This window comes from Muntiacus reevesi, chromosome 17, assembly GCF_963930625.1.
Source record: "Muntiacus reevesi chromosome 17, mMunRee1.1, whole genome shotgun sequence".
NCBI lineage: Eukaryota > Metazoa > Chordata > Mammalia > Artiodactyla > Cervidae > Muntiacus > Muntiacus reevesi.
In genome coordinates this window covers 20,641,591-20,669,284 of record NC_089265.1, presented here as the reverse complement: position 1 = coordinate 20,669,284, position 27,694 = coordinate 20,641,591, and the positions used below count along the sequence as shown (strand labels likewise).

At 42.4% G+C, this 27,694-nt stretch overlaps 1 protein-coding gene and 1 long non-coding RNA gene across 13 annotated transcripts in view; one reads left to right on the top strand and one right to left on the bottom strand.

Annotated features, from left to right (window-relative positions):
• Nucleotides 1-25,154, bottom strand: LOC136148669 (cyclin-dependent kinase inhibitor 2A-like). 3 transcript variants are annotated; one of them, XM_065908349.1, is made up of 3 exons: nt 6,666-6,802; nt 2,946-3,252; nt 1-338 (listed from the first exon to the last, which is right to left on the bottom strand). In XM_065908349.1, the coding sequence occupies exons 1-3, from the start codon at nt 6,789-6,791 to the stop codon at nt 313-315; spliced, it is 459 nt and encodes a 152-aa protein (XP_065764421.1). In that variant the 5' UTR covers nt 6,792-6,802; the 3' UTR covers nt 1-312. The 3 variants fall into 3 exon arrangements, with proteins under 3 accessions (XP_065764421.1, XP_065764423.1, XP_065764422.1); XM_065908351.1 differs by lacking the exon at nt 6,666-6,802 and adding an exon at nt 24,926-25,058 and having other exon boundaries at nt 3-338; XM_065908350.1 differs by lacking the exon at nt 6,666-6,802 and adding an exon at nt 25,022-25,154 and having other exon boundaries at nt 4-338.
• A 438-nt stretch (nt 25,155-25,592) lies between these two features.
• The window catches only part of LOC136148671 (uncharacterized), a 72,403-nt gene continuing 70,301 nt past the window's right edge, over nt 25,593-27,694 (top strand). For all 10 annotated transcript variants that reach the window (XR_010659545.1, XR_010659544.1, XR_010659542.1 and 7 more), the window contains exons 1-2: nt 25,593-25,894; nt 27,243-27,338. This is a non-coding gene — a long non-coding RNA (uncharacterized lncRNA). The remainder of the gene's footprint in view (nt 25,895-27,242; nt 27,339-27,694) is intronic.

The following is a 27,694-nucleotide window of genomic DNA, read 5'->3' as shown; positions in this document are numbered from 1 at the left end:
TTTATAGCAAAATGTATATGGGAAATTTAAGGGAAGGGAAAGGAAAGTCGAAGCCATTCCAATTTTTTTTTTTTAAAAAAGCTTTATTTGATGCATGCCTGCTAAATCGCTTCAGTCTTGTCCGACTCTTTGCGACCCCATGGACCGCAGCCCGCGAGGCTACTCTGTCCATGGGGATTCTCTAGGCAAGCAAGGATACTGGAGTGGACTGCAATGCCCTCTTCCAGGGGATCTTCCCAACCGAGGGAACTGGCATTAAGACAGCTGGGAAGAACTGGGTATGGGTGATTTCTTTCGCTTATTCCAATGATTTCAATGATTCTTTAGGTCCGAGCTGTCTGTAGATGGCAGAGAGAGAGAGAGAGAGAAAAGACTTTAGAAAACGGAAGTCAAAGACTGTAACCCCTCCCTCCTCCTCTCGGCCCCCACTCCCCACCCCCGGCAATGCGGACGCCCTATCCAACCCTCAGTACAGGGTCTGTCTGGGGCGTTTGGACCGGCCCAGCCGCCGCGGCACTCACTAGCCTCCGGAGTTCCGCAGCGCGTCCGCTGCCAGGCTGGGCTGCTCCGGGCTCCCCAGCCGCTCCCGACGCGCGCCACGAGGGCAGGGAGACAGCGGTGGAACAGCCCGCGGGGTTCAGAGAACAAAGAGGGCCTATTACCAGTGCCAAGTTGTTTACCACACATAACTCCAGGCGACTGGAGGCGAAAGTGTCGCCGCCTTGCCCTTCGAACGTCCCCAGGTATCTCTTGCATCTAACTCAGAGCGATTCAGCCAACTGGCGTAACCAGAGAGGTCAGGGGTGCTCGGGCTCAGGGGCGCTCCGCAGTATGAGAAACTTCGATTCCAGTCCCCCCCCCCCCTTTTTCCCCAGACACCCCTTTCCCTAAGCGGCTAACCGCTCAGAATAAAATCTGTGTATGTGTGTGTGTTTTAATATTTATTTGGTGCCCAGGGTCTTAGCTGTGACGTGTGGGATCTTTCATCTTCACTGTGGCATGCGAACTCAGTTGTGGCATATGGAATATAGTTCCCTGACCAGGGATGGATCAGACTCGGGTGTCTTGCATTGGGAGTACGGAGTCTCAGCCAATGGAAGACCAGGGTTGATCTAATAACCTTTTTTGGACTTACTGGGCCACTACCTTATCTGGTCTCTACCCTTCTCTTTGATCTCTGTGTGCTTTCCCCACCTGGCCTTTCCATCTTCTTAACCAGCCACGTTCTTTTTGGAGTAAGTCTTTGCACTTGAGAGTTTCTCTGCCTCCAGTGGCTAATCTCTTCTCATAAGTCTGGTTCTCTGACCACTCTTAAGATAGCCTCGCCTCCTGTTCACACTTCACTCTTATCCACCACATGGGTTTTACAAACTCAACTGTTCGAAATACCCTGTTACGTTGCTTAAAAGCCTAGTTCCCCGGAATATAAGCTCAATGAGGGCAAGACTCTTGTTTTGTTCATTTCTGTGTCCGACCTAGAATGGGGCTGATCACACAGTAGGAACTTTGAAAAAGAAAAGAAAGAAGGCTGAGAAGAAGGGGTCGTGGAAGGGAGAGGAAGGAAGGATCATCCGTACTTGGGTTAAATATCTTAGGTTTGATTATTCATTTGTCTGTGGCCCAATTTCATCCTAAACCCTTCTCCTCTTCAGCTCCTCCCAGTTCTTGCTCCGCTTAACAGCCTTCTGATTGACTCCTGATCCTATGCCTTCCCTGGACTTCCCTGCCTACAATGCTGGAGACCCGGGTTCAATCCTCCAGATCTCCTGGAGAAGGAAATGGCAATCCACTTCGTGTTCTTGCTTGGAATGGAAATCCCATGAATGGAGGAGCCTGGTAGGCTTGGAAATCCCATGAACGGAGGAGCCTGGTAGGCTACAGTCCATGGGGTCGCAAAGAGTCAGACAAGACTGAGCGACTTCACTTTCTTTTCACTTTCCTATGCCACCGCCTTCCGCAAGCTTCAACTCCAGGAGAGAGAGGGCGGCAGGCTAAAGATATGCGTGCCTCTCATACCCAAGGCGCAGCGCTCAAGACATCTCCCCCAAATCCAGAGCTAGCCTCTCCACTCAGTCCTCCTAAGCTCCCCTAGTGCACGAGGAGCCTAGTACCCCAGTTCTGAGCCAAAACAGGATAGGTTTCAGTCTCTTTGAAGTTATGGTTTACCTTAAATTTTCGTGTAATTTCGTATTGGTATATGCTTTAGATAGATAAAACTATTCTGTCTTCAGAAAACTAAGAGTAAAGTTGATATTTTAGGCAGGTAGGAATGAGGCGGGGGAAAGGGAGCCAAGGGAAAAGAAGTTCCTGTGGTTGTAGAAAAAGGCAAGGAGGACCACATTCCCATCATAACAGAATGCTCAAGGGAGGGAAAAGCTTAAGAGAGAGTTTCTCATAGAGTGCAGCAAATCCCAGTGTGCAGACTGCGAGAGTTGGGGAAGTCTCCGCTCCAGTTGCCCTGAGAACCCACTGGGGGAGCTCTGGAAAACTCCACATTTTGCAACAGAGTCAGGAATGACAGGTCTCTGCCAGATGATGCCACGCGAAGCTGACTTTGGAAATCCCAGGGTGGTTCAGCGATCTTGGTAAACTAACGGGAAAATTGAGAGCCACTGAATGGATGCGGCTGCAGCTCATTTGCAGGAAGAGGGGCCACGAGACCTGTAGCCTCCGGAGTGTTCAGTTCTACTCAATCTAGTTTAGTTGTGCAGTGAGTGTTTAGGGGAAGGGAAGGCACGGTTTCTGCGATGGGCTTTAACGTGCGGATATCCCCGTCCACAACCCTAACGTGGTGGCGCGATCGGAGACTGGGGTTGTCCCACGGGTTGGCGGGGTGAACTAACACCAAATAGCCTACTCTCCTGAGTCCAACTTTCTCTTCTGAAAAGTGAATACTCTGGGATGCGAAAGTTCTCTGAGTTCAAACTCGTGGATCCACACCTCACCTGCAGGACCTTCCGCGGGGTCTGCGCGGGCCTGACTACCGCCTTCCGAGCCCTCTGCAGCCGCGCGCAGGTACCCGGCGACGTCGCGGTGGCCCCGCTCCTCGGCCAGGTCCACGGGCAGGCGGCCCCACGCATCGCGCACATCCAGCCGCGCCCCGGCTCGGTGCAGGGCCACCAGCGTGTCCAGGAAGCCCTCCCGGGCGGCGTCGTGCACCGGTCGGGTGAGCGTGGCGGGGTCCGCGCAGTTGGGGTCCGCGCCGTGGAGTAGCAGCAGCTTGGCTACGCGGGTGCTGCCCATCATCATCACCTGCCGGAGAGAGCAGAGTGGTCAGGACAGGTGGGGTCAGGGGCAGGATTAAAGAAACTTTAAGTACAACCCCTACTTCTTGCAGATGCGCTTACAATCCGCAACTATGTAGTTACTACTTTTTTTTCAGTTACCGACTCGCTTAGCCAGTTCTCCTACCTATTCCTTTTTTTTTTTTTTTTTTCTTTTCTGTACACACTGTTATATTCTTCAACATTTTGCGGGGTTCCAGCCACGAACAGAACACTACCAGAGTCATTAGTTCAGTTCAGTCGCTCAGTCCTGTCCGACTCTTTGGGACCCCATGAACCTCAGCACGCCAGGCCTCCCTGTCCATCACCAACTCCCCTCAAACTCATGTCCATCGAGTCGGTGATGCCATCCAGCCATCTCATCCTCTGTCGTCCCCTTCTCCTCCTGGCCCCAATCCCTCCCAGCATCAGGGTCTTTTCCAACGAGTCAACTCTTCGCATGAGGTGGCCAGAGTCATAGATAACAGCAAAAGAGTGAGGAACTTCTACTACATCTTAACCTCCTGTATTTTCTTATTTTGATATGAAATTATGCCAGGCTCAGAGGCTTTGTATGGTTCACTGCTGTATGTCCAAGCCCAGAACGTGGTAATTGTTTAAAAGCAAAAATGAAAAAACAAACACAAAAACTTAATTCTTGTAAAACTTTAAGCTACCCTTGATTTCCCTGAATGTTAAACTTCAATTTCTTGAAGAATAAGATGAGAAAATTTGTCTAACCAGTCCTAAAATTCCTTCTTCTGGTAAGCTAAATAATGTCCCCCAAAGATGTCCACTTCCTGATACTCAAAAGCTGTTAACATATCACCTTTTATGAAAAAAGGGATTTTGCAGATGTGATTAAATTAAGGATTTTGAGGGCAATTACCCTGTGTTGTCAGGGTGGGCACAATTTAATTACAAGTTTCCTTATAAAAAGATCACAGTCAGAAAGAAGATATAAGAATGGAAGCGGAGGTTAGAGAGAAAATGCCAGGGCCAAGAGCCAAGGAATGTTGACTGTCACTAAATGTTGGGAGAGGCAAGGAAATGAATTCTTCCTTAGAACTCCCAAAGGGAATGCAACCCTGTGGACCCATTTTAGAATTCTGATTTACAGAACCATAAGATAATAAATTTATGTTGATACTAAATTTGTAGTAATTTGTTATAGCAGAAATAGGAAGACACTTTCCAAGATCACACTCTGAGACGTCATTAAAGACGAACCTCATTTGGTTCCTAAATAATCTTTGATGATACAAGACCATTACCATTACCAAAGAGGAATTTTGAAATACTGTTCACAATCACAGCTACTTTACAATTTGAATGTTATACGGTGGGTGGCGGTGATAGACCATTCTTTTTAGGGTAACCATTATTTGGTTACATTAGCTACACCATAATGAGGAATTATTTACTTTCAGTTGAATTCTGTATTAAACTCGAATTAATTTGTCCAAACCAAGGTATCTTAACAAGTTATACTATGCTTGTTGAGTTCTGTCCTGGAGAAAGTGAAACTGATTTAATTTTCATAAAAACACAGAGAAAATTTAAGAGAACCAACTTGCAGCTATAAAAAGAAAGAAAAACTAACATAGTGCATTAGAAGAATTGTTTTAAAAGAAAAACTGGGGAAATTTACACTATTGGATTTCTAATGGATTATGAATTAATTTCCAAAACAAAGGGGCCACACCCAAGGATACCATAATCTTTTGGAAGCTCTACTACAAGTGCCAGAGCTCACAGTATGTCTACTTCCATACTTGTATATAACGCAGATGAAAATATATTAGATGAGTTGGATAAATGAAGTCCTTGGTAATAGTCATAAAATTGGTTAAAGGTTTTATTATATGCTACAGTATTAAAGTATGAAAAGTAACATAATATTTAAATATTTAAATCATAGTAGCAATCCAAAGCAAAAAGAAAATTAATCATTCAAATGAATATTTCTAGGATACTTAAGTCAAATTGAAGATATAAATTTAATTTAGTAATTAAAATTTTTCTATAAGCTAAGTATTTTTAAACACAAATTTGGTTAGGGTTCAAAACTAAAATCATATCCCTTTTGTCAATGCCCTTATCCTATTTTAAAATAATTTAAAATTAATTATCTAATTTTCTTTTTGTATTTAAACAATAGGTCTACTATAACATCTTCCAGAACTAGAAGGCTGTAACGCCCAGTCTGCAAACTGCTGGCAAAACTTTAGAGATATCAAATTATGAATCATGCATGCATTTTTTAAAAAAAGAACTCATGCTTCTCTTCTACAACCATTCAACCTTTTTATCTCCAAATTTCTCCACATTTCAAAACCCAAATAATCTCAAATTTGAGGATATTTTATTTTTATTTTTTTATCTAAAAGTATATAAAATATATCTATTCCATGTAGCATAGTTTGAGGAAAGGACGATTCACTTGTGAAACTTATGAAGTTCCAAGTTGAGTTACTTTTCCTTTGTCTTTTTATGCTAGAGTTTTTGCAGTGTGCATTTCATATAAATTTTATTTTTCAGGATCAGAAATCATTGTCGAAACCTGGAATAAAACTAGAGGGACGGCCAGGAAGAATTCATTTTTAGCCTCAGATTTAGGAAGTTAGTGAAGGCAAAAACAAAAAAACAACAGAAAAACGAACTCACAACGCATCCTCACACATACAAAACTGGAGTGGGGAGAGGAGAAATGACATTTTTAAACTATGAGGAATTGAAAGCTCCCCAATAAATTAATCTATACCAAGTAACTTTAAAATATCCCAAAAGGTAAGAGACACTCAAGTGGTAACTAAATTGGCAGCATTATTTCAGGCATAATTGCACTAATTCCCCCCCCATATATGTCTATTTCCTAAACAATCATATATGTTCCTTACTCGGTTAAAAAAATAATAAACACGATATGTAGTTGCTTCTGAATAATTTCAATCGACCTTTATTCCAACTTATACAGCAGTAGATTTCCACTGAAATCTGCCCCCCCCCACACCGCCCTCCCGCCCCCCCCAACAAAGAAGTCGGTCATCTGCATTCACAATTCTTTAAGTTTGGGGGTAAAGTTCTTTCCTCTTTTATACTCGTAGTCCAGACGTTCGTCGATTTCTCATCTCGGTCTATATTAACACACATAGGTTCTCCCCTCTAGATCTTCACACCATTTTAGAGATCTGAACCCCACGCGCCTTCTCAGCTAACTCCGGGGCGGGGGCTTAGTCCCCTGAGAGGTCTCCGATCCCGAACTCGGTCTGAAAAGTCTCCCCTTTACCTAGAAACGCTTACCTGGTTCCGACTCACTGGCGGACCTCGTCCTCCAAAGCCTCTCGCCATCCACCGCACCCCCCACCCGCCCACCTTTCCGCCGCAGACCTGCTGACCCACCTGAATCGCGCTTCGACCGTAACGGTTCGGCGCGTTGGCCGACGCCCCCGCCTCGAGCAGCGCCCGCACCTCGTCAGCCCGGCCCCGCGCGGCGGCGGCGGCCAGCGAGTCGGCCGAGGTCTCCATGCTGCTCCCCAACGCGCGCCCCTCGCTCCCTCCCTTCCTCCCGCCTGCGTCGAGCGCGGGCGGCCCGCCCAGGCAGCTCGTGAGCAGCCCGCCCCTCCTCTCTCCTCCTCCCGGGCTGGCGGAAGCGGCCCCCAGACTCGGCCCCTCGACTCCTCCCGAGGAGTCTTTGCACCCGCGGAGCGCCCTCCAGGCGCTCTTCCAGGAGGCGCCCTTTGCTCCCAACGAATGAGACATCTCTGAAGTCGCCCCGCGCCGGGCCTCCTCGGTCACCGGTCCGCCGCCCACGCGACCCGAGGCACCGGCCGGAAGCTGTCCGCTCCGGGAGCGCGGCGGGACCGCGAGAGGAGGGCGCCCTGGGCCCTCCTCCCTGCCCCCTCCCCGCGTCCTCGCGGCGGGTCTCCGCGCGCAGCGGGCCCGACTCCCATCTGAGGCGCACGCGCGGCTCCGAGCGCGTTCACTCCAGCCAAGTGAAAATTCCTCGCGTATACACCCTGCGTGGCAGGAGACAACTGCACAGGACTCCTAACTGCCAAGTTCGAACCACTGTGTTTGGTGTCATAGGCGAAGTGTTGCTTCCTCTTTTAATCAGAAGCAGCAGCCAGCTTGTCCTGGCGCTGAGAGCCCAGGATAGGTATCAGCCATCCCACCACGAGGCTTTCCTTCTCGGAGAGGACACATTCCCCCTCCAACGCTCAGCACCTGGTTTTCGAGCGCGGGCTCAATTGTGCCAGAAATTCTAGCTCAAACGTCCCTTCTGGAGAGCTGGCTCACACGCCAGCCTGTGTCTCCCTCCCTCCACGCACATGTAAAACGGATGTCGGGGAAAGCGTTTCCTAGGCTTGCACAATGCCTGGTACTAGTGCCCAGTATACGGGCTGGCTCCGAGCAGATGAGGTCAATTTAAAAGGGATGGTAGAGATTTCCACCTAAAAACAGATAGTAAAGTGGCAAGGGTGTCCCTGGGCTTAATAGGCTCTGTTCTCAATAATTCCTCCTACACCAGAAAACATGCTCATTGCGCTAGGGACAGGGCTGCATTCAGAGATGATTCAGAAAGCAGGCTCACACACTGTCTTGGTGCCACTTCTGTCCACCTTTGCTTCCTATTAGAAAAACCTTACACTTTTCTTAGTTATAAAATGGGGGGGGGGGGGCGGGGGCGGGGCGGGTAAGAGTCGTCCCTACTTCCTAGGACTGTTTTGAGTTTTAAATGAATTGATACACACATAAGCATTTAGAACAGTATCACACATCCTAAGTTAATGCCTGTTAGCTCTTAAATTATTCATTTTGAAGATTTTCTTGCAATCTAGGAGACAGAGAAGGAAATGGTTTGGGTAGAATTATCAATATTACATATAAAAGGACAGACAAGAAAACCTTAATCACTGGAACAATGATGGACATCTTCCAACAACTGACATATTTAATGAAAAGTTAATGCTTAATCTGTCTGCTAGATAACCAGCTCTCTTTTAAAAGTTATATTTCAATTCCTACTTGACTCCTCTTGAAGACCCAGAATAATTGACTATACTTTCAGTGGCTGTTAGCTTAGGCAACACAAGATTTTAAATAATACCAATTAAAACACTTATGGGATGTCAAATACATTATAAAATCCACAATGCATCACTGTGTTATTTATATTTTCCTCCAGGCACCTCTCAATTACTAGAGCAACAATGATGTGGAAAATTCAATCTGTGATAGAACATAATGTAAATGTCTTCTAATGTAGCTTAAGGTATTGTATGATGAGGGAGGGGAAAACAGCGGTGTAGTAATGAGATGGAGGGGACAGATTTCCCCTGTAACATGTCTGACTTTTTAGACTAATATCAAAATTAGTTCTCATCATTAAAATAATGGTTCTTAATCTTAGGGCAGGGAGAATAGGCCCTTTGGAGAACCTGTTGAAAGCTATATACCCTCTCCTTCAAAAATAAAATATGTAATTTTATTTAAAAAGTGTGTTCGCTGGGACATGTAACTTCTAGGGAATTCAGAAATTCCTCTAAAATTCAAATATAGATTCCTACATCAGGAACTCTTTAAACTCTCATGCAATATATCGGACTGTTGATGAAGGAAATGGGCGATAGTATAAAAAACATCCACTGGATGCATTACATATAGACATAGAAGTTGATTTTCTTCAAGAGCAGGTTGTAGACATGGATGCACTAGCTTCAACACTTACAGTAGAGTTTGCTAAAGACTATGGCATCCTTGAATGTGGCACCTTTGTTCTAGAAATCCACCCCACACTCAGTCAGAAATCTTGTATAAACTGCTTAGTCGTTTCCGGCTCTTTGCAACCCCATGGACTATACCTACCAGGCTCCTCCAGCTATGGAATTCTCCAGGCAAGAATACTGGAGTGGGTTGCCATTTCCTTCTCCAGGGGATCTTCTTGACTCAGGAATTGAACCCGGGTCTCCCGCACTGCAGGCAAAGGCTTTAACCGCTGAGCCACCAGGGAAGCCCATAATAGTATGAAAGATTGCCTAGTTTTTCTTTTAAAGAACCACCAAACTCTCAGTTTACTCATGTATATTAGATCAGACCTGAGGGGAAAAATCTCAGAAGAAATAAATGTAAAACCCAGGGTCCCGGTGCTGGTTATGCTAGTCTCAGATTCCCCATGTGTAAAATGGAGTCATATTTTATGGATTGATAAAATAAGATGATACATGTCAAAGAGCTTTAGAAATTCTAAAGTTTGTTGGTTACTGTTATTACCCTTCCCAAACTTCCTTCTCTTCCCTAAGAATGACATGGCTTTCTTTAGGCTTGTGCTGTTGGCAGTTTTGAAAATCTACACTATGAAATAAAAATCTGTCTCAATTCTGATTTTTTTTTTTTCTTCACGATTACTCATCTCTAAAAATGAATGCTCATTCAACAAGCTCAGAGGTTAAGGGTAGAGCAGTGAGTGTGGCAGGAGGGGGAAAGATGTTAAAGATATGGGGCTTGAGTTAGAATGCCTGGGTTCAAACCTAGACTTTTCACTTAATCGCTCTATAACAAAGTAACTTAATGTACTCGGAGCTCAGTTTTTTCATCTGTATAACTGGGATAATAGTACTTGCCTCAAACAGTTGTAGGGATTAAATGAGGTATTATATGTAATATGTGTAGAAGAGCAAAGAGAAGCAGAGGATGACACAAGAAAATGAAAACAGAACCAAGCTCATTCTGTGGCTTAGGCAAAGTCTCCATGGATGCTGAAAGATCGTCTTAGTCTTAAAACATGTGAGTATAAAGATATAAAAGTATAAAGATGTTCCAGGCAGAAGTGAATGCAAAGAGGTTTGGGAAAACTGAAAGTAATTTACTGGGGTACATGTGGGAAGCTGGAAAAATAAACTCCTGAAAGAAAAGTCTGCAAAGGAGTCTGCTAAGTGCTGCTTTCAGGGATCAGAAGGAAAACCAAGAGTGAACGGGGTGTCAAGGAAGTGGGGACACTGTGTGTAGACTACTCTGTCACAGGTTAGCTGCGATAGTTCCAGGCAACGCGTGGTAAGATGAGTCAGAAGGAAGGTGGGAAGAGGCCTGTGCACACATGTACCCTAAAGGAAGAGGGCCAGGTGACAGGAAGAAGTGTTAGGAGAAGGAAAAAAGAGAGAGAGAGAGAAATTGAGGACACAGGCAGGATAGGGTATTTCTGAGGACGTGAGGCACCTAAAAAGTCAGGCAGAAATGGAGAACAAGGCACAGGGAGTGCTCATTAATTTGATGCAGGAGATTCAGCTAGATGTGGAAAGGGAGAAAAGGTCAGGGCAGGGAGGAAGTTGAAACACTTCCTTCTGTGAACAAAGAAGCCTGGCTTGTTTACAGTGGTGATAAGATGGTGGGTTAGGAAGTGAGAGTGGTGAAGATTTAGGGTATCTGTTAGGAAGAAAAGAGGGATGGGCTAAGACAGACTTAGAAACTGAGAAGCCTTTCCTTCAGCCTGGAGAACCCAGCTGAGGGTAGGTGACACTACTAGAGGAGTACGTGACTCTTTTATTTTAATTAAAGGAAGCCTTGTGATGATGGTGCTCCTGTGACCTTACAAATCAAAGAATAGTAATTCTAGATGTGAATATTAATTCAACATATCACCAGAAAGAGAAAGAAAGACATTTGAGAAGGTGTTAATAGTATTCTGAAATTAGGTTCTGGTTCTTACAAGCCACTGCAGGATTCACAGGGTATGATATGCATGATATGCAAACTCATCATTTGAAATCATTATTTTATCAGGAAAATAGAGGGTACTGGATACATAACTCTGACTTGGTGACAGGACCGTCTGACAACTGACAGTCTTGATTTCACTATCTGACATGTTTTTTAAAATTATTTTTAATTGGGGGATAATTGCTTTATAATATTGTATTGGTTTTTGCCATTTAACAACATGAATCAGCCATAGGTATACATAGGTCCCCTCCCTCTTGAACTTACTCCCCACCTCCCACCCCAACCCACCCCTCTAGGTCGCAGAGCACCTGATTTGAGCTCCCTGTATCATATAGCAAATTTTCACTGACTACCTAATTTTACATATGGTAATCTATGTTTCAATGCTCCTCTCTCAATTCATCCCACCGTCTCCTTCCCCTACTGTGTCCACAAGTCTGTTCTCTATGTCTATGTAATGACATGCTTTTCCACTGTGAAATCTTTTGAGACTACTCTTAGCTTCAATGTCCACATCTTTAAAATGGACTCTATCTTGCTCTACCTTTCTATCTCATGAGATTGTTATATCAAGTGAGGCAATATACATGAAAGCATACATCTCTTTACTGTATTTAATATTAGTATTGTTATAAAAGAACCATTCAATATATAGCTTGAGGTTAAAAATTAAAAATATATAGAATACCTTTGGACAGAAACAAAAAAGCCTGTTAACTGTGGGGAGAAGAAAAGGGGTATGAGGATAGGCATGTGATTTTCTTTTCATATTCTACGACTTATAGTGTTGGAATTTTGTACTATATGCATATATTAACCATCTAATTAAGTAAACAGTATATTTTATTAGACAAATAAAAGTTGTTTTTCTGAAAGCAATCATTCATAATGTTATTTGACAAAGATTAACTGAGTTCATACTATATGCCAGGCACTTGGCTTTAAATTGTAGATACAAATAAAAGAAGGGTCCTTAGTCAAGAGGGCAAATTGGTAACAACCATCAACATGTTTGATTCTCTGGAGGAGAAAGGTGGTCTGGAATTGGGATGTACCCTTTAAAGGAGCCTACATTAACAGTATAGATGGAAGACGCACTCTGATCTCTGCACGTCAGGGTGCACACTTTAGCGTGGTAATACACTTCAGACCTGTGTCATCAGGAAAAAGACGTTGTGTTTCAGGGCCTGGAGAGGTTCCAATAATTAAGGTGATCTCCTTAGGAAACAGCTTATCAGAGCAGGTATGCTCAGTTAACAGTGCTTCTAGACATATCTGGGTTGAGCCTGAATAAATGGGCTCTAGGGTTGAATGAGTGCAGATGGTGACTGCAGCCATGAAACTAAAAGATGCTTACTCTTTGGAAGTAAAGTTATGACCAACCTAGACAGCAAATTAAAAAACAAAGACATTACTTTGCCAACAAAGATCCGTCTAGTCAAGGCTATAGTTTTTCCAGTAGTCATGTATGGATGTGAGAGTTGGACTATAAAGAAAGCTGAGCGCCGAAGAATTGATGCTTTTGAACTGTGGTGTTGGAGAAGACTCTTGAGAGTCCCTTGGACTGCAGGGAGATCCAACCAGTCCATCCTAAAGGAGATCAGTCGTGAGTGTTCATTGGAATGACTAATGTTGAATTTGAAACTCCAATACTTTGGCCACCTGATGCGAATAACAGACTCACTTGAAAAGACCCTGATGCTGGGAAAGATTGAAGGTAGGAGGAGAAGGGGACAACAGAGGATGAGATGGTTCGATGGTGTTACTGACTCAATGGACATGAGTTTGAGTAAACTCCAGGAGTTGGTAAAGGACAGGGAGGCCTGGCGTGCTGTGGTTCATGGGCTCGCAAAGAGTCAGACACGACTGAGTGACTGAACTGAACTGAACTGAAAGCAATGGAAGAATACTTTCAGGCACCCCTTTAAATATAGAAAGAGATAGTAAAGTAAAGAAGAGTCCAGCCCCAGCTCCACCACCAACTTTATCACCTTGAGAAGGTAATACTTTATTCTGGCTTCGATATCTTCAAAGTGGGCACAATAACAGTTGTACCTCAAGATACTTGTTCAGCCAAGAGAACTGCCCCTCAAAGTGCCCCTGGGTAAGAATTCTAAGAGCTTAGTGCCCAAGCTTGGCATTTTAAATGGGAAAGAAGAACTTTCTTGAGTAAAAAATGACAAAGAACACAAGGTTTTCCTTTAATTATTTATTTATTTTCCCACAGAGATAAAAGGTAACTTTAGTAGAAGGGGTGATCTCTGAGAGAGGAAGCAGATCTCTGTAACAGGTTATTTTAAAAAGGGGACTGTGCCCCCAGAAATTATATCTTTGGAAAATTCAAGATGGAGGCATGTTTTCTCCCCTACCCCCGTTTTTTTAAACTATTCTCTAATTAAATTCAATACAGCACAATTACTGAGTATCTGTTATGAATAGGGCACTCTTTCAGGAACTCTATGATTTTTCACTTGCACCCTGAATTATTGTAAAATTTATCTTCCTGCTCAAACAGGATGTGGGCAAAGAGCACAAAACAAATTCTTTTTAACTTACTATAAACCCGATGCATAATTATAGATAAGTCCCAATTTCTCAGTCTTGGTTTCCAAAGTATTAATTGGGTGTAGAATCTGCAGTACCTATCATCATCTTCCCAAGATGATTTTTGAGGATAACTTGTAAGTATATGTTGTACAGCAGCTGTCTTTTCCAAAGTGTGTGCAAAACACATGTGATTTAAAATCTATGTAAGGAGTTTACTATTAAAACTATTTCGAGTGGGCTTCTGTGAAATGAGGACTCTATAAATCATGAAAATGATTAATCTCTAAATTGTTTTGTAAATGTCTGTTTTTGTTGATAAGTTTCTTTTGTTGAATTACTTATGCTTATCTGTGGCTACTTAGCAAGTTGAAAAAACTAAAAAGTAGCACTGTATGTGTGTGTATGTGTCTCTCTCTTTATATATATAGTATGTGTATATATAAATATATAATATGTATTTGTGTGCATACATGAATAATTTGTGTATATGCACAGAATATGGAGAATTAGAATTAGCCTCATCCTGAGGGACAAAATAAGCAAAGCATATAATTAGAAGACAGAGAAAGACAGAAGGAAATAGAAACAAGAGAAAATTTGTTCCGAGTTGCCAAGAAAATCATAATGGCTACCATTATTGAACCCCAACTATGTGATAAGCATTAAGCAGCTTTAGACACGTCATTTCTAATTCCACCACTATCCTGTGGGATTGAGAGTATTATCCTTCCTTTATAAATCAGAAAAAAACAAACCCAGAGTGCTTAAGTGACAATGCACAAGGAGACGCAGTTCAAGCTCAAGGTTCCCAGTCCCTTCTGAGAGGGGCACACTCTCCCCACTAGGTCTCCCTGTTGATTGATTTGTACTGGATGGAGAGAACAGCTCAGCAGAGTGCTTTCTCTTGAGAACTGTGCCATCAATCAGGCAGGTTGTGAATTCTGGACCAAGGTGACAGGATCTCCACTTTTGGGAATTACCATGTTTCTGTGTGATTATTCCTGGCTAATAATACACATGGTGACAGAAATTTGGATCTTGAAGTCCCCTCAAAGTCACTTAATCCAGTCCTCTCATTTTTGAATGACTTTTTCACATATGCAAAAAAAGAAATAAATGAGCCTTATAAAGAAAATGAAAAATTATACTACATAGAAACAAGAACACCATTTTGAAATATTTCCTTCCTGTCTTTTATTCTTGCTCAGTTCTTGTGGATATAACACAGTTTTGAAATGAGCTTTTCCTCTTACTCATCGTTAGAGCATTTTCCCAAATTCTCCAAAATCACTTTATAAACACTACTTTTAATTTGCTGCAACATACTCTACTTTGGGGAAAATGTTTACCTACTGATGCCCCTGTTGTCAGATATTTAAGGTGTTTCAAAATTTTGCAATAAATAGTATTGCAGGTTTTAAAAAAGTATAAGTCTTGTGATACATAGTAAAAAATTGTTTTTCAAAAAGTTACCCCTTTGATTTACAAGTGGAGGGGTAGTGCATTGCCATGGTTACTCAGCAAGCAAATGTTTCCTGCAGATCTTAAACCCAATCCTCCTTCATGTTCTTTCTTGGGCCACAGTAACTTACTCTGACCGTTACAAACGTGGTTGGTGAGGATGTCAACCACACCCTTAAATAATGATTTTGGAGAAGACACAAATGCAACATGGGTAATGGGACAATCTTAGTTTTTATACACAGGTAGCCGTCATCTCTCATTGTCCAGTTCTGTGGACTTGAATAAATGACATAAACTTTCTGAGCCTCTATTTCCTTACCTCCCAAAGTGGGGAATAAAACATATCTCATAGGGTTATTATAAAGAATATATAATGTCAGATATAGAAAAATCCAGGTACACAGTAGGTTCTCAAAAAAATGGAACTTATTTTTTTTCCTTTTTTTTAAAAAGGATACATTTACTATCATCTTATTCATTTAGGCCATCTGTCAATTTTTTTTTCTCATTACTGTACATTCTGGCAGGTATCTGGATTGAACAAGCAAACTCCTTTCCAAAAGGTGTGATTAATTCTGTCCTCTTTGAATTCTAATCCCATGAAAACAGAGCTTCTTTGTAATCATGTTGGCTGTATTATAATAAAAGTACTTCCACAAAATCTTTCATTAAATCATGAGAAGTAACAAAGGAGTGTGTCACTATGTTCATTCAAAGTTTTCTCTGCATTCATTGCCACCCACCACCATTCCTTGAATTGCAGTTCAAGTAGAAAGTACAATGGAGAAACTATAAGCAAAATTGTAAAGTTTACCTTCTCTAAGCTTCTATTCCCAACCTCCCTCTTTTTCCTCCTTGATGGGATAGATTTTTTCCTTTCAAACATGTGTTGCTGTCTTAATTGCTAACCTTGAAGACATATAGTACGCTAATGCCTGTATGTGCTAGTATCAACTTGAGAAAGTGAAACTCACAGAGAAGTAACATTGTGTTTAGTTTTTACTCTTGGTGGAAGTTGAGTGTTCATGGTTGATCAATAGGGTTTAACGATGATTTAGGATACTCTAATTTCCAGTAGCCTAATACTCGAGTATTCTAATACATCTATATTGAAGCTTTCCTCTTCAAGGGAGACCTAGTTACCACCCTCCCCACAACTATCCTTTAAGAGCAGACTCTTCTTGGGGCTCTAGAGTCTAACTGTTATCTTCAGTTTTTTTTTCCCCCTTTGCTGGACTTCTGAAAATTCTGAAGCCAAACTATCCGCTGATAATGTAAAAGATCATAAGAAAATTTTCTGTGTTGGATCAGTCTTCCTGGAGTCACATTCTTTACTGACTATGGGATTAAACTCCTCTGGAAGGAATCAACTTCATGATCACACACGTCAATTCCGAATAAATCATAAAATGCTTTCTATTCATGTTTTAGCACCTTTAACTTACAGATTTAACATTCCCACTTATGTTTTTCCCTTGAGATTGAAGATTGAAGATTTCCCTCTAGATTGAAGACATACTTTTATAGTTCTCTATCTTATGGTTAAGATGATAACTCTCAGACTTTATTTTTCAAAAAAAAAAAAAAAAGGATAACAGAATATTTTTTTATGTTTACTCTGCACTAATTTTATATACCTATGTCAATTTTGCCCAAGGAAGTATATTCAATATATTTTGTCTCTTTGATATCCTACTAAATGTGAATAAGAATAGTTGGAGGTTCTCTTCCAAGGCAGACATTTTGAAGGTTTTGAGGATGGCTTTAACGCTTCTTCCCCACTTTCCCTCTACCACACACACAACAACCCCCCACACACTCACACACACAGACATGCTCAAATACACACACACACTCACACACACAACCCTATGCATGCACATTTTTTACCAAAGAACTTTTAGGAAAACTGTGCAAAAACTATTGATTCAGATACATTGCAGCAACCTTTCCAAAGGAATCAAGAACCCATTATGTGTGTTCCCTCCAAAAATTATTATTTGGGGTTATTAAATTTTTTTATAAGTTAAAGGCAAGTTAATAACTTTTTTCAATTTTCTAAAACCAATTTAATTTCTTATTTTATAAAAAAATAATTATGAATACTAGAGAAGTTTGGGATCACACTACAAAGGCCATCACGTAGGGCTTCTGTAAAACTTTATACTGATTTTCTGCACAAACTTACCTGACACCTTGGAATACATCAGGGATTTGAATAAATAAATATATGTTTATTATGATATGCATATTCTTTAAAATGGAGTTCAGGAATCTCTATCTACTCTAAATACTTATAGTTAAGAAGGCATTTACTGTAGAAGTAAACTAATGTGCTTTTAAGGATGTAGTTTAATTAGGCACCTTAATAATAACTGACAAATGTATGTGATGGACTGAAAGTTTACAATGCCTCTTTACAGATGCTGTGTGTATGTACTAGTTCTGACTGGATGGCTACTAGAGGGTACCACCTCAGGGTTACAGATGAGAAAATGGAAGCACTGAGAGTTTTAAGTATTTAGTTCTAATACCACACAGCTAGTAAGTAAAAGAAATGGAAACTAATCACAGACCACATATTCCAAGAAAGTGACATTTCTACTTTGTGCTTCAAGTGATCCCTATGCTGGTGCATAGGTTTCCTATTTATTGATCTTACACTGAAGTGGAAGTGAGTAATTTAATTTATAAGGAAGTTTTGAGTTAGTTTTATTCTGGGCAAGACACAAATTTCTAAAACAAGTTAATCTTCTTGTTTTATTATGAGATTCAATGGCTTTTAGACCCTAGAAGGGACTTCAGTTATTAAACTGCCTTATTTTTCATTCACCTAATCAATATATATTTGCTAGAATATATGTAGCTGATGCTGAATAAAATGTAGATCCAAGAGAGTTAAGCAATTTACAATAACAACTAACTATAAGAGATGGAACTGAAACTATATGTATACATTTATATATAATTATAATATATAATTACATGTATTACAGTACTACATGTATTATATTATATTACATGCATTACATGTATTACATTATAATTACATGTATTACATTATAATTATATGTATTTTCTATATATATAGTACATATAATTATATATAATACATATATATAGTTATACATAACATATATATATATAAAACATGTATTCATTCACTCAAGAGGCAGTTACAAAGGGCTAAGTTAGGGCATTTGGGGCTAGAAGCACACCTAGTTGAATTTGGCATGTTACTAGCCAATGACTTTTGACAGACCATTTGCAACCCAGTCTATGAAATAAGAGAATAAAACCCCCAAAACAAAAGGAAAATGTGACAATTAAATGAAATAATATAAGTTGATGTGCTCTATTACTGTTAATAATCTCCTTATAATTATTTTGAGGGAAAAGGGAAAGCAAACTTGACCATATACTTTTAGAAGAAAGTTTCAACAAGTTTCTTTTCAAAAATTACGTTACATAATATAAATCCAGTTTCAACTATTCAGTATGTAAATTGAATGGAGTAAAATTCAAAGAGTCCATGTTGCATGTACATGTAGCAATTATTTCAGAGTTAAAATATACTGCTAGTTCTATAGGTTGGTAAAGATTTGCAACTGGGGGGATACACTGTTTTGGGATAGTTGCTGTTTCTTTAAATTGGGTGAAAGAGTTGTACAATTGCTGAGTCAGATGATCTGGCAGCCTGAGAGATTCAGAGCAAGAAAATGGTGGCACTCAAAAAAAGAAAGTAAAACGTAAGTTTCCCCCCCACCCCAATAAACCAGAAAACTAATAGGTGTAACATTAGAAAAATGTAGTTTAAAAGCAGAAAAATTATGACTACAATTGGGAAAGCATAATATTGTAGTTTTACTTATAATTGCTAATTCTTTTAAAGCTTACATTATTTATAAATATATTTTCTCCTCACCAATGTGTTTTTACAGACACAAAGACCCATCGTTTTATCTATAAGTGTTTTATTCTGTTATGGGTACACTTTACTGTAATTTGCCTTGATCATAAATAAATATAATTTAAACCTGTAAAATACTTCTATGTTTTCTTTTCCTTCTCTTACATAATTTTAGTGTGTTATGTTTACTGCTTGGTTTCTGATTTGGAAAATAAAATAAAATGAAAAGAAATCCCTTATTACTTGTTACTCTATCTAGCACTATCCAACCTATGTAAACAACAGTAAGTGTATATAGTGCTTCAAAAAGATACCATTAATGTCTTTTGTGGAAATTTTCTGTCTGGTGCTACAAACTTTAATGCACAAGTATATCCTATTACACTCTTTGCCCTCAAATGTGTTCTGATTGTAGAGACCTGGCATCTAAGAGCAGATCTTTCCCAAGTCATATGAAGAATCACATAATACTAAGAAAGGGTCCCCTTCATGTGGTGAAATAGCTCCTCCAATGATTTATTCAGATTCTCAGTGTCCTACCTGGGACCCAAAGTGTGATTCTAAAGTTTTAAATCTTATCTAAAACCCTGAATCTCAATTTAAAAGTAAATAATCAAAAATAAGCTAAAAAAAAATGTTGGCCATATTTGTCCCAAGGAGCCATCTTTTAACAGAATCCCCTCTAAACGCTTTAAAATGCAGGTTCTTGGGACTCCACAGCAAATCTGCTCAGTTAGACATTCTGAGAGTGAGCTCCAGGAATATGTATTTTAAAGAGCAGTCCAGGTAATGATGCTGCTGATAACCTTTGTCTTACTTCTTTAACTTCTCTGATTATTCTCATGCTTAATTTAAGAAAAGGCATATTTATTTACACCACTCTGATGGCATAACTTTGTTAGTTTCAATTTGTTTAAGAGATTACATATCTTTGTTCATACAGTTCTGAACCTCTACAATCTACAAAACTTTTCTTCGTTGAGAAAAAAACACCTACTGGCTTTGCAACCATTTAAATAAATTCTGAGATTTTCTTTTTAAAGGTAAAGGGGGAAACTGAGAGCTAGTTGAAGAAGAATTAAAAAGTCATTTGTAATAAAAAATTTTAAATCAACTTATTCTTTTCCAAAGGACCTCTGAGGCACTGTAATTTTAAATCTTGCAGTTGACACTTTAATTCTTCCCTTCTATTACTTCTTTCTGATTATGTAGTCCTGCCCAACTGCAACGATCACTCAGGTTTTATGAAATATAAAACTGCACTGAGAAGCAGAGATTATCTTCAATCCTTCTTTCTTTAAAAAGCAAATGGTACTGACATATAGTTAAATCCAACAATTGTCAATGCACATGGGATTGCTGAGCAAACATTGAAAGACCATGAATTAGGATTCGGAACCTCTGCGGAGGCTCCCAGTTGGCGGACATTTTCTAAGGTGGAGTAGTCTTTAAAAAGAACTCCCTTAAAAAAAAAAACAACTCCCTTTTCCTACTAAACAGAATATTTATTACTAAGGCTGTCTCCATCAGTTGGCTTGCTGACATAGAAGTTGACCTTATTTTCAAACTTACTTTTTTTTCCATTCTGATAAATGATATCTTTTTAAAGTTTTAACTGAAGGAGACAAGTTTTCAAATATGAGGAAAACTTCAGTAGAAGAAGAAACCTATTGCAAGACCGTATCACTAGAAGCATATTACGGACCGTTCTTTATACCACCTAGCATCTCAGACAGAGAAACAAAGAAATCGAGGCCTGTCAACACCCTGGTCGCCCCTAGCCTGGAAGGTAAAGGAGTAGTCGCCAAAACTTGGAAGCGCACCGCGGAGGGAGCCTGCCCCACCCCGCTCCCACCTCGGCGGCGGGGGGAGGCCTAGTCAGTTTCCAGCTGGAGAGGCGACCCAGAGACGTCCCGCGTCCTACGTTCACCCCTCCGAAAGCCAGGAAGCCCACTCAGACGCCACCTGCCCCCCGCCTCTCTCACCCTGGTCAGCCCGCGTCCTGCTCTGCGTTTAACCCTTGCGCTGCTCTGTTTGATGAAATATCACCTGCGGAAATAGCTGCGGCGAGGAGAGGCCCAGGGAAGGCTGAAAGCAGAAAGGGTGCGTTCGCGGAGCTGGGTGATAAATGGGTCAGCGTCTAGCTCTGGCTGGAGGGTCCTACCCCAGCGGCCAATAAAACCTCCGGCATCCGAAGCATCTCTAAGAATTGATTCGGTGGGGATATGAGTCAAGGAGGAAGACTGGGGTTGAGAAGTGAAGGGGCCGGTTCAGAGTCTCACTTCCTTCTAGACCTCACCTTGAGATCCTGGCGACAACCGTGGCGACCCCAGCCCAGCTTTGGGAAGTGGCAAGCCCCACCCTGAAGTCGTCTAGACAAGACTTGGGAGGAGGGATCCCGAGAAGGGAGGCAAGTGCTAGACCGGAGAGGCCTAACACCCAGGCGCCTTGAAAACAGGTAGAGCCACCCATTTGTCAATTATTTTAAAACGAACTACGTTGTGAACAGGGATAGCGTGCCCTAGAGTCAGAACCCTTGCAGACTCTCCCCAGACCTTAAAGTCACGTTCTTATATAGAATACTTGTGCAATTTCCTCATCCTTTCTAAGCAAGGTCTTAGTTCACTGTACTGTAGGAAAATAAGGTTTTTCATCTGTTTTTTCTTTTTTAACTGGTGATGGTCATAGCACTTTGGAAAACTCAGAAGTATAACGAAAAAATAAAAGACCACCAACCATCTTGAGGAAGCCACTATAAATATTTTGTTACTGGGTGTGTGTGTGCCTGCGCGCGTGTGTGTGTGTGTAGAGAGAGAGAAGCAAGAATAAGAATTGTTTACTGTTACTACTTTAAATCTTGCTTTTAAAAAATCACTTAACTTTATAATATAATAATTTTACATTCTATTAAATATTCTTCAAAAACATGATTGCCTATAATGATCCAGATATGAAATATTTCGGACCTAATTCCAGAGTGTAATTCAAAATAACTGAACAATGTGATTGTTAGAATTTTAGGCAATTTTCAATTTCTTGCTACTATTTATTTATATCAATTTTTGTCATAATTTTTCTTTCCTTAAGATGATGCCTACTTATAGAAAAGCTAAATAGGAGTGTATGGATATTTAGAGACTCTTGATATACAATGTAAAAAATATTCTTGCCAGTGAGGTGTTTAGGAAAGTGCATTAATCTTCAGACAGTAAACAGACACAGTAGTAGTCATCAGGTATGTGAAAATCAGAATCTAGAGAGCTGTAGGGTTTTTTTTTTTTAAAGCTATTAAATATTAGAATTTTATGTTTAGAAAATGAAACTATACCCATTGTTTACATAATTTAAACTACAGAAAGAAAACACCACTAAAACTTTTTATCAGTCTGGATTTTGGAGCAGAGAGGATTCTCTGGCCTAGCGTGTTTTAGGATGGAGTAGGGCAAGTGAGGTTGTTATGCTTTTCAAAAAGGACTAAAGGTTTTAGAAGCAAAAACACTGGGTCACATGTTCAGCCTTCCTTTAAGAAAGTATTTTTTGAGATGATATAGATCACTGTATTATCAGGAGTCACTCACATGTTGGGAAAATGGTTTAATTTAACTCTATCATGGTAGTTACTAGTGATAAACTAATGCGTAATTAGCAGAGCTGTAAAATATTGTGGACGCAGATAGCAATAGGCTGGGTTGAGAATGGACGTTTGAAAATTCGAGTCCCCAAAGAAGTAAATGAATATCGTCTTATGTCTGGTGCTAGAGATCATGTACACATTGGGAATAAAGGTTTAAGCTAACTGTATAGTGCTTACCGTGAAAGAACACTATGCCGTTAAAGGAGGGGAAAACCCCTAAGAGTTCCCAGATAGCAGTAAACAAATAAATATTTAATTTCAGAAAAGTATGACTATTTTATAAATACACCAAGGAAGAGGTAACAAGGCAATTAGTGTAATTCATCAGGCATGTGGGATAAGAAACTAGTAACATGAAATTTTATTATATACAATTTCCAGTCATATAAAAGAGTCATAATGAATATATTTGCAAAACTATAAAACTATGTTAAACTAACAACACCATACAGGTCAGCATTAATGTTAAATAATTCATACAAGTTATATTTTTAGCACTGTGGCTCTCAAGGAATTGTATGAGTCCCAACATAATTACCATCCACATATATTCTTAAATCAGCACAACCATAGACATAATATATGTAATTGTGAAATACAGAATTACATGCCATTTATAATGAATACTTCTAGATGTTCATATATGTGTAAAATTTCATATATGAAGTTGGAGAATTGCACATATTTTCAAAATATTCTATTCTATCTAAGCCACGTGTTCTGATATCAGATATTTGCTGAAAATTGGGCTTTTCATATGATCAATGCATTTTTAAATAGCTTTCATTCCTGAAAATTGACTTGTACCTAAATAGCAAGAAATAAATGGCTATTTTCAATGAACGTATCATTTTTATATTTTAACACTTTATACAACAAATATGTTATAAAATGAATATTTCTCTAACTTAAAATAATTATAATATTATCCTATATACTCCTAAAATAGAAATCAAGTAATTACAGTATTTACATAGGTTAAAAATTTCTACTTCATTACTATAGGTTTTGAATGCACCTTAATAATTTAAATAAAATAGCTTTATATAGAGAATAATGTTAAAAATGAAGATATTAAAAAACATATCATAGTGGCTAAATGCTTGCTGGTCGAGATAAAGCACCGTATAAAAAATGGGATCCTGTTAGTGTTTTAAAATGGACTGAAATCAAATCCAGCAACACCCCTTGAAATTTTTTACAAGCTACTTCTACTAGTACTCAAAAATAACTGAACTTTAGTAAAAATATGAAAAAGAAAATGTGTACTTTCCCTATCAATTGTTTGTAGATTTTCGCCAATAGAATTGAGGCACCTAATTAAACATGGATAGTGTTAACAGTTTTACATTTACATGTAAAAAAATCTACTAACGTTAAAATAACAAAAATAATTCCCCCCTATGCTGGCCTTTGCTTTTTTCAAAACACATATTCCCAGGGAAAGAACGCCACAAGGAAGGCCACAAAAATGAAGCCTCATTAAGTTGTTTTTGGATTTTTCATCCTGGTTCTAATTAGGACTCTATATATTGTAACTATATATATATATTTCAACTATTCTGGTCATAGGAAATTACATCGACTGTGTAAAGAATTATCTGATGTGAGGACACAACTACCTAGATCTCTGTTTTTCAAGAAGTAGGCCTCATTTTGGGCCTTTTAGTTGGGGCCTGATGATTAAAATATGATCGGTGTCATCCTTGGGCTCCGCACTGCAGTTCTGGCTTCTTCTAAACGTACGGGCATTGTCCCGACTCCTTTAGATAACATCAGGCCGCTAAAGAAGAAATCTCCATTTCACTACGAAAGTCAATCTCTCCTTTGACTTGAAAAAGCAAGTGATTGCTCCTCTTAGAAGTTACTGATCCTGCGATCAATATTACTATTTCGAGAGTAATAGTAATATTTGAGGGTGCGAGCCCCCACCCTCAAACCTCCTCCACTACCGCAAGGAGAGAGGGTTTGACCTGGCAGGAAGAAAAAAAGGCGGCCTCTAGAAATCTAAGACCGTTAGTAATACTTTCCTTCAGGGCACAATAAAGTGCTTTTGAAATACACCTTGTGTGTGGATGTGTGTGTTTGTTTACTGATTCCCGGTAAGGAAATTCAGGAGTGACTGACTTCTAGAGTGGGTTTAGAATCTCCCGGTTTCCCCCAGAGTTTCAGGAACTTAAGGAGCTGTGTGAAGGGGGCTCAACATGTTGGGAGAACTGCACCTCGGAGAAACTGTAACCCGTATGGGGTGAAAGTGGAAGGAGCCTCCAACCCCCGTAACAGCCTCCTCCAACCTCGTCCGGAGGTGACTTATCTGTGCACTAGATTACATCAAACAAAAATCACCCAAGGGCCGACTGCGCCCGGGATTTTCGAGGCCTTTCCTACCTGGTCTAGGATGCGGTCGCTGCGCTCTGCGCTGGCTCCTCACTAGCATCAGCACGAGGGCCGCAGCGGCCCGCACACTCGGCGCTGCCCACTCACCCGCTGGCCGCACGATGTGCACCACGAAAGCCCTGACTCGCGGTGGGCCGTCCGCACGCCGAATCCTCACTGTAATCAAGAGCCGGCGCACCATGTTCTCGCTGCCTCGGAGCTCGGCGACCGCTGCGCCGCCTTTTGACTTCAGAGGTAGGCAGCTCGGCGCCCGCCCCCCGAGGATCACAAACGGAGACCCACGCGCAGCCGCCCGCCCATCCCCGCCCCGCAGGCGCGCCCCCGCCCGGGCCGGCGCGCGCTCGCTCGCCCCCAACCTCCTGGGAGCCCAGAACCGTTCTGCGCTCTGCGCGCGCGGGAAAGGCGGGCTGAGGCGCCGGGCGGCGCGCGCGCGGGAGGCTTAGCTTCCTAGGTTCCTCTCTCGCCCGCGCACCTCTCCTTTCCCGCCTTGTCCACGCTGCCCCCCTCCCCTGCCCCGCCACCTTCCCACCCAGCGCGCGGGAGCGCCACGCGGTGACAGCTCCGGGTCCTGACGCCACAACGCATCTCCAGGCAGCCCGCCCCCCTCGCAACATCCGTCACCTGACCCGGCCATATCAGGAACCGCCACGGTCCGGCTCGCGTCCCTGCTTCCCTGTCCCCCTCCCTTTATTCCTCGCGCCCCTCGCTGGCGAGGGGGGGTACTCCCTTTCTTCAAACCGGATTATTTAAAAAACAAAAAGAAAGGGGGGAAAAAAAAACGCAAAGTCATCTCCTGGCTCTATCCGCCATTCAGGAGGCTGGATGTCAGTTTTTGAAAGAAATGGCGCTACGCTCCACTTCTAGATTTGGGAAACGAGCGGAATTAAAGGAAACTGCTGCGACATCTGGACACTGCGTGGCGCTGGCGCCGCTGGAGCGGCGGGCCCCGCGCCGGACCAGGTAGGCGGAGCCGAACCCCAACTCCCGCTGGGTCGGGGCGCCCCTTCCCCTCCCAGATCCACGCGCTGCGGAGGGTTCTGGGCTAGGCCAAGAGTCCATTCACCGGGCGATTTTTATTTTCGGTTTTGACATCCCGCTCAGCGAAGCATCTGAACGCTTCTTCCTCTTTCCTCCTCCCGCCGTGCTCCCCTCCCCCACGGCTGCTCCCCGCTCGCCGGGTGTCCCTGCGTCCTCTGGCCCGGCCTCCCGCAGCCTTCCCCCCTCCTCCTCCGGCCCCACGCTGGACGCGCTTCCCTCTCGCTGCCCGACTCCCCAGCATGGTCCCTCTTCTCTCTCCTCGCCTCCCTCCCTTCCTCCCCCCTGTTTGCTTCCACATCACTGATCCTTTCTTTCTAGACACCCCTACCCACTCTCTGGGCTGCTCTGGTCCACCCGGCACAGGAAAGCGGGGGAAGGAAAGGAAAGAGCCGCATAAAGGAGGTGGGGGGGGGGGTTGAGTCGAGGACACCGAGGCGGCCTGAGGACACTCAAGAGCCGGGTTCCGGAGCGCAGTCGGACTGGTCCCCGCTCCCGGGCTGGAAAGAGCTTTGACGCGGACTCGCCGGCTCCCCGAAGGCGAGTGGTCCAGCCCAGGACGCCGCTTGCAGGCGGGCGGCGCTGACCCGATGTCCCCAGTTCCTCGGCTCCGAAGTCGGTCTCGATCGGCCCAGAGCCTCGCGGGCTGGAGGCGCGGCCTGGCCGCTCGGCGTGGAAGAGAGGGTGTGGGACTAGGCCCAGTCTTCGGAGCCTGAAAGGTGGACCACATTGAAGTGGCTTCTTTTGCTTGAGCCCGAGCCTAGTGGCCGAGCTGCAGAAGTGGATCCCTAGCGAGACAGCCGACAGGTCCTCTGGCGCGAACGCCGAGCTCCTCACTATCTGGAGGAGGCAAGTGGGACTCGGATGGGGCGAGCCACCGCGCTGGAACGGCGAGGCCAGGTCCAGCTGCACTGGGGCGGCTTCCACTCCCCACCCCTCACTTCCGCACAGGACGCAGCCTCCTGAGTGGCCAGTTGAAGTGAGACTCGGGGGCCAGGCTTAAATGTTTTTGTTTAGTTGCTAAGTCACGTCTGACACTTTGCTTGGACTGCTGTCTGCCAAGCTCTTCTGTCCATGGGATTTACGAGGCAAGAATACTGTAGAGGGTTACCATTTCCTTCTCCAGGGGATCTTCCCGACGCAGGGATCCAACCGGTGTCTCCTGCGTCTCCTGCATTGGCAGGACGACTCTAGGATTGAGCCACCAGGGAAGCCCCAGGCTCGAATAGCCACTGTAAATAAATTACAAATGCACCTCTCCTCTCTCCTGTAGGACTCCCTCAGACTTTCCTGACCGTCCAGGCTCCATGCTGAGGCTGCTTGCCACTCTTGTGTGACAGAATGAATGCGCTTTCTCGCTCTTCACAAGGTTAGCTCGTCCTTCTTCAGGTCTCTTGTCAGGTATCCGCCCTCTAGGCACTGTATTTCCCCCCACCCCCACCCCTAAAGCGCTTACCCTGCAGAAGTTACTGTAAGTAATTATTTGTCTCTCAGTAGTTAGTATGTAACCTCCATGGAAGACGATCTTGCTCTGGTTTGCGCTATGCCCATGATCCCATCCTTCACCTCTCTCCTTCCCCCACCTCCACCCCCCAAAAAAACCTCATAGGAGAGATGGGCTTGTAAAAACTTACGATTATAAGGAGGGAATTTCGTTTTCTGGCAAACAGAGGAAAGGTGTTTTAGGAGATGGGGGATAAGAGAAAGAATCCTGGAGGAGAAATA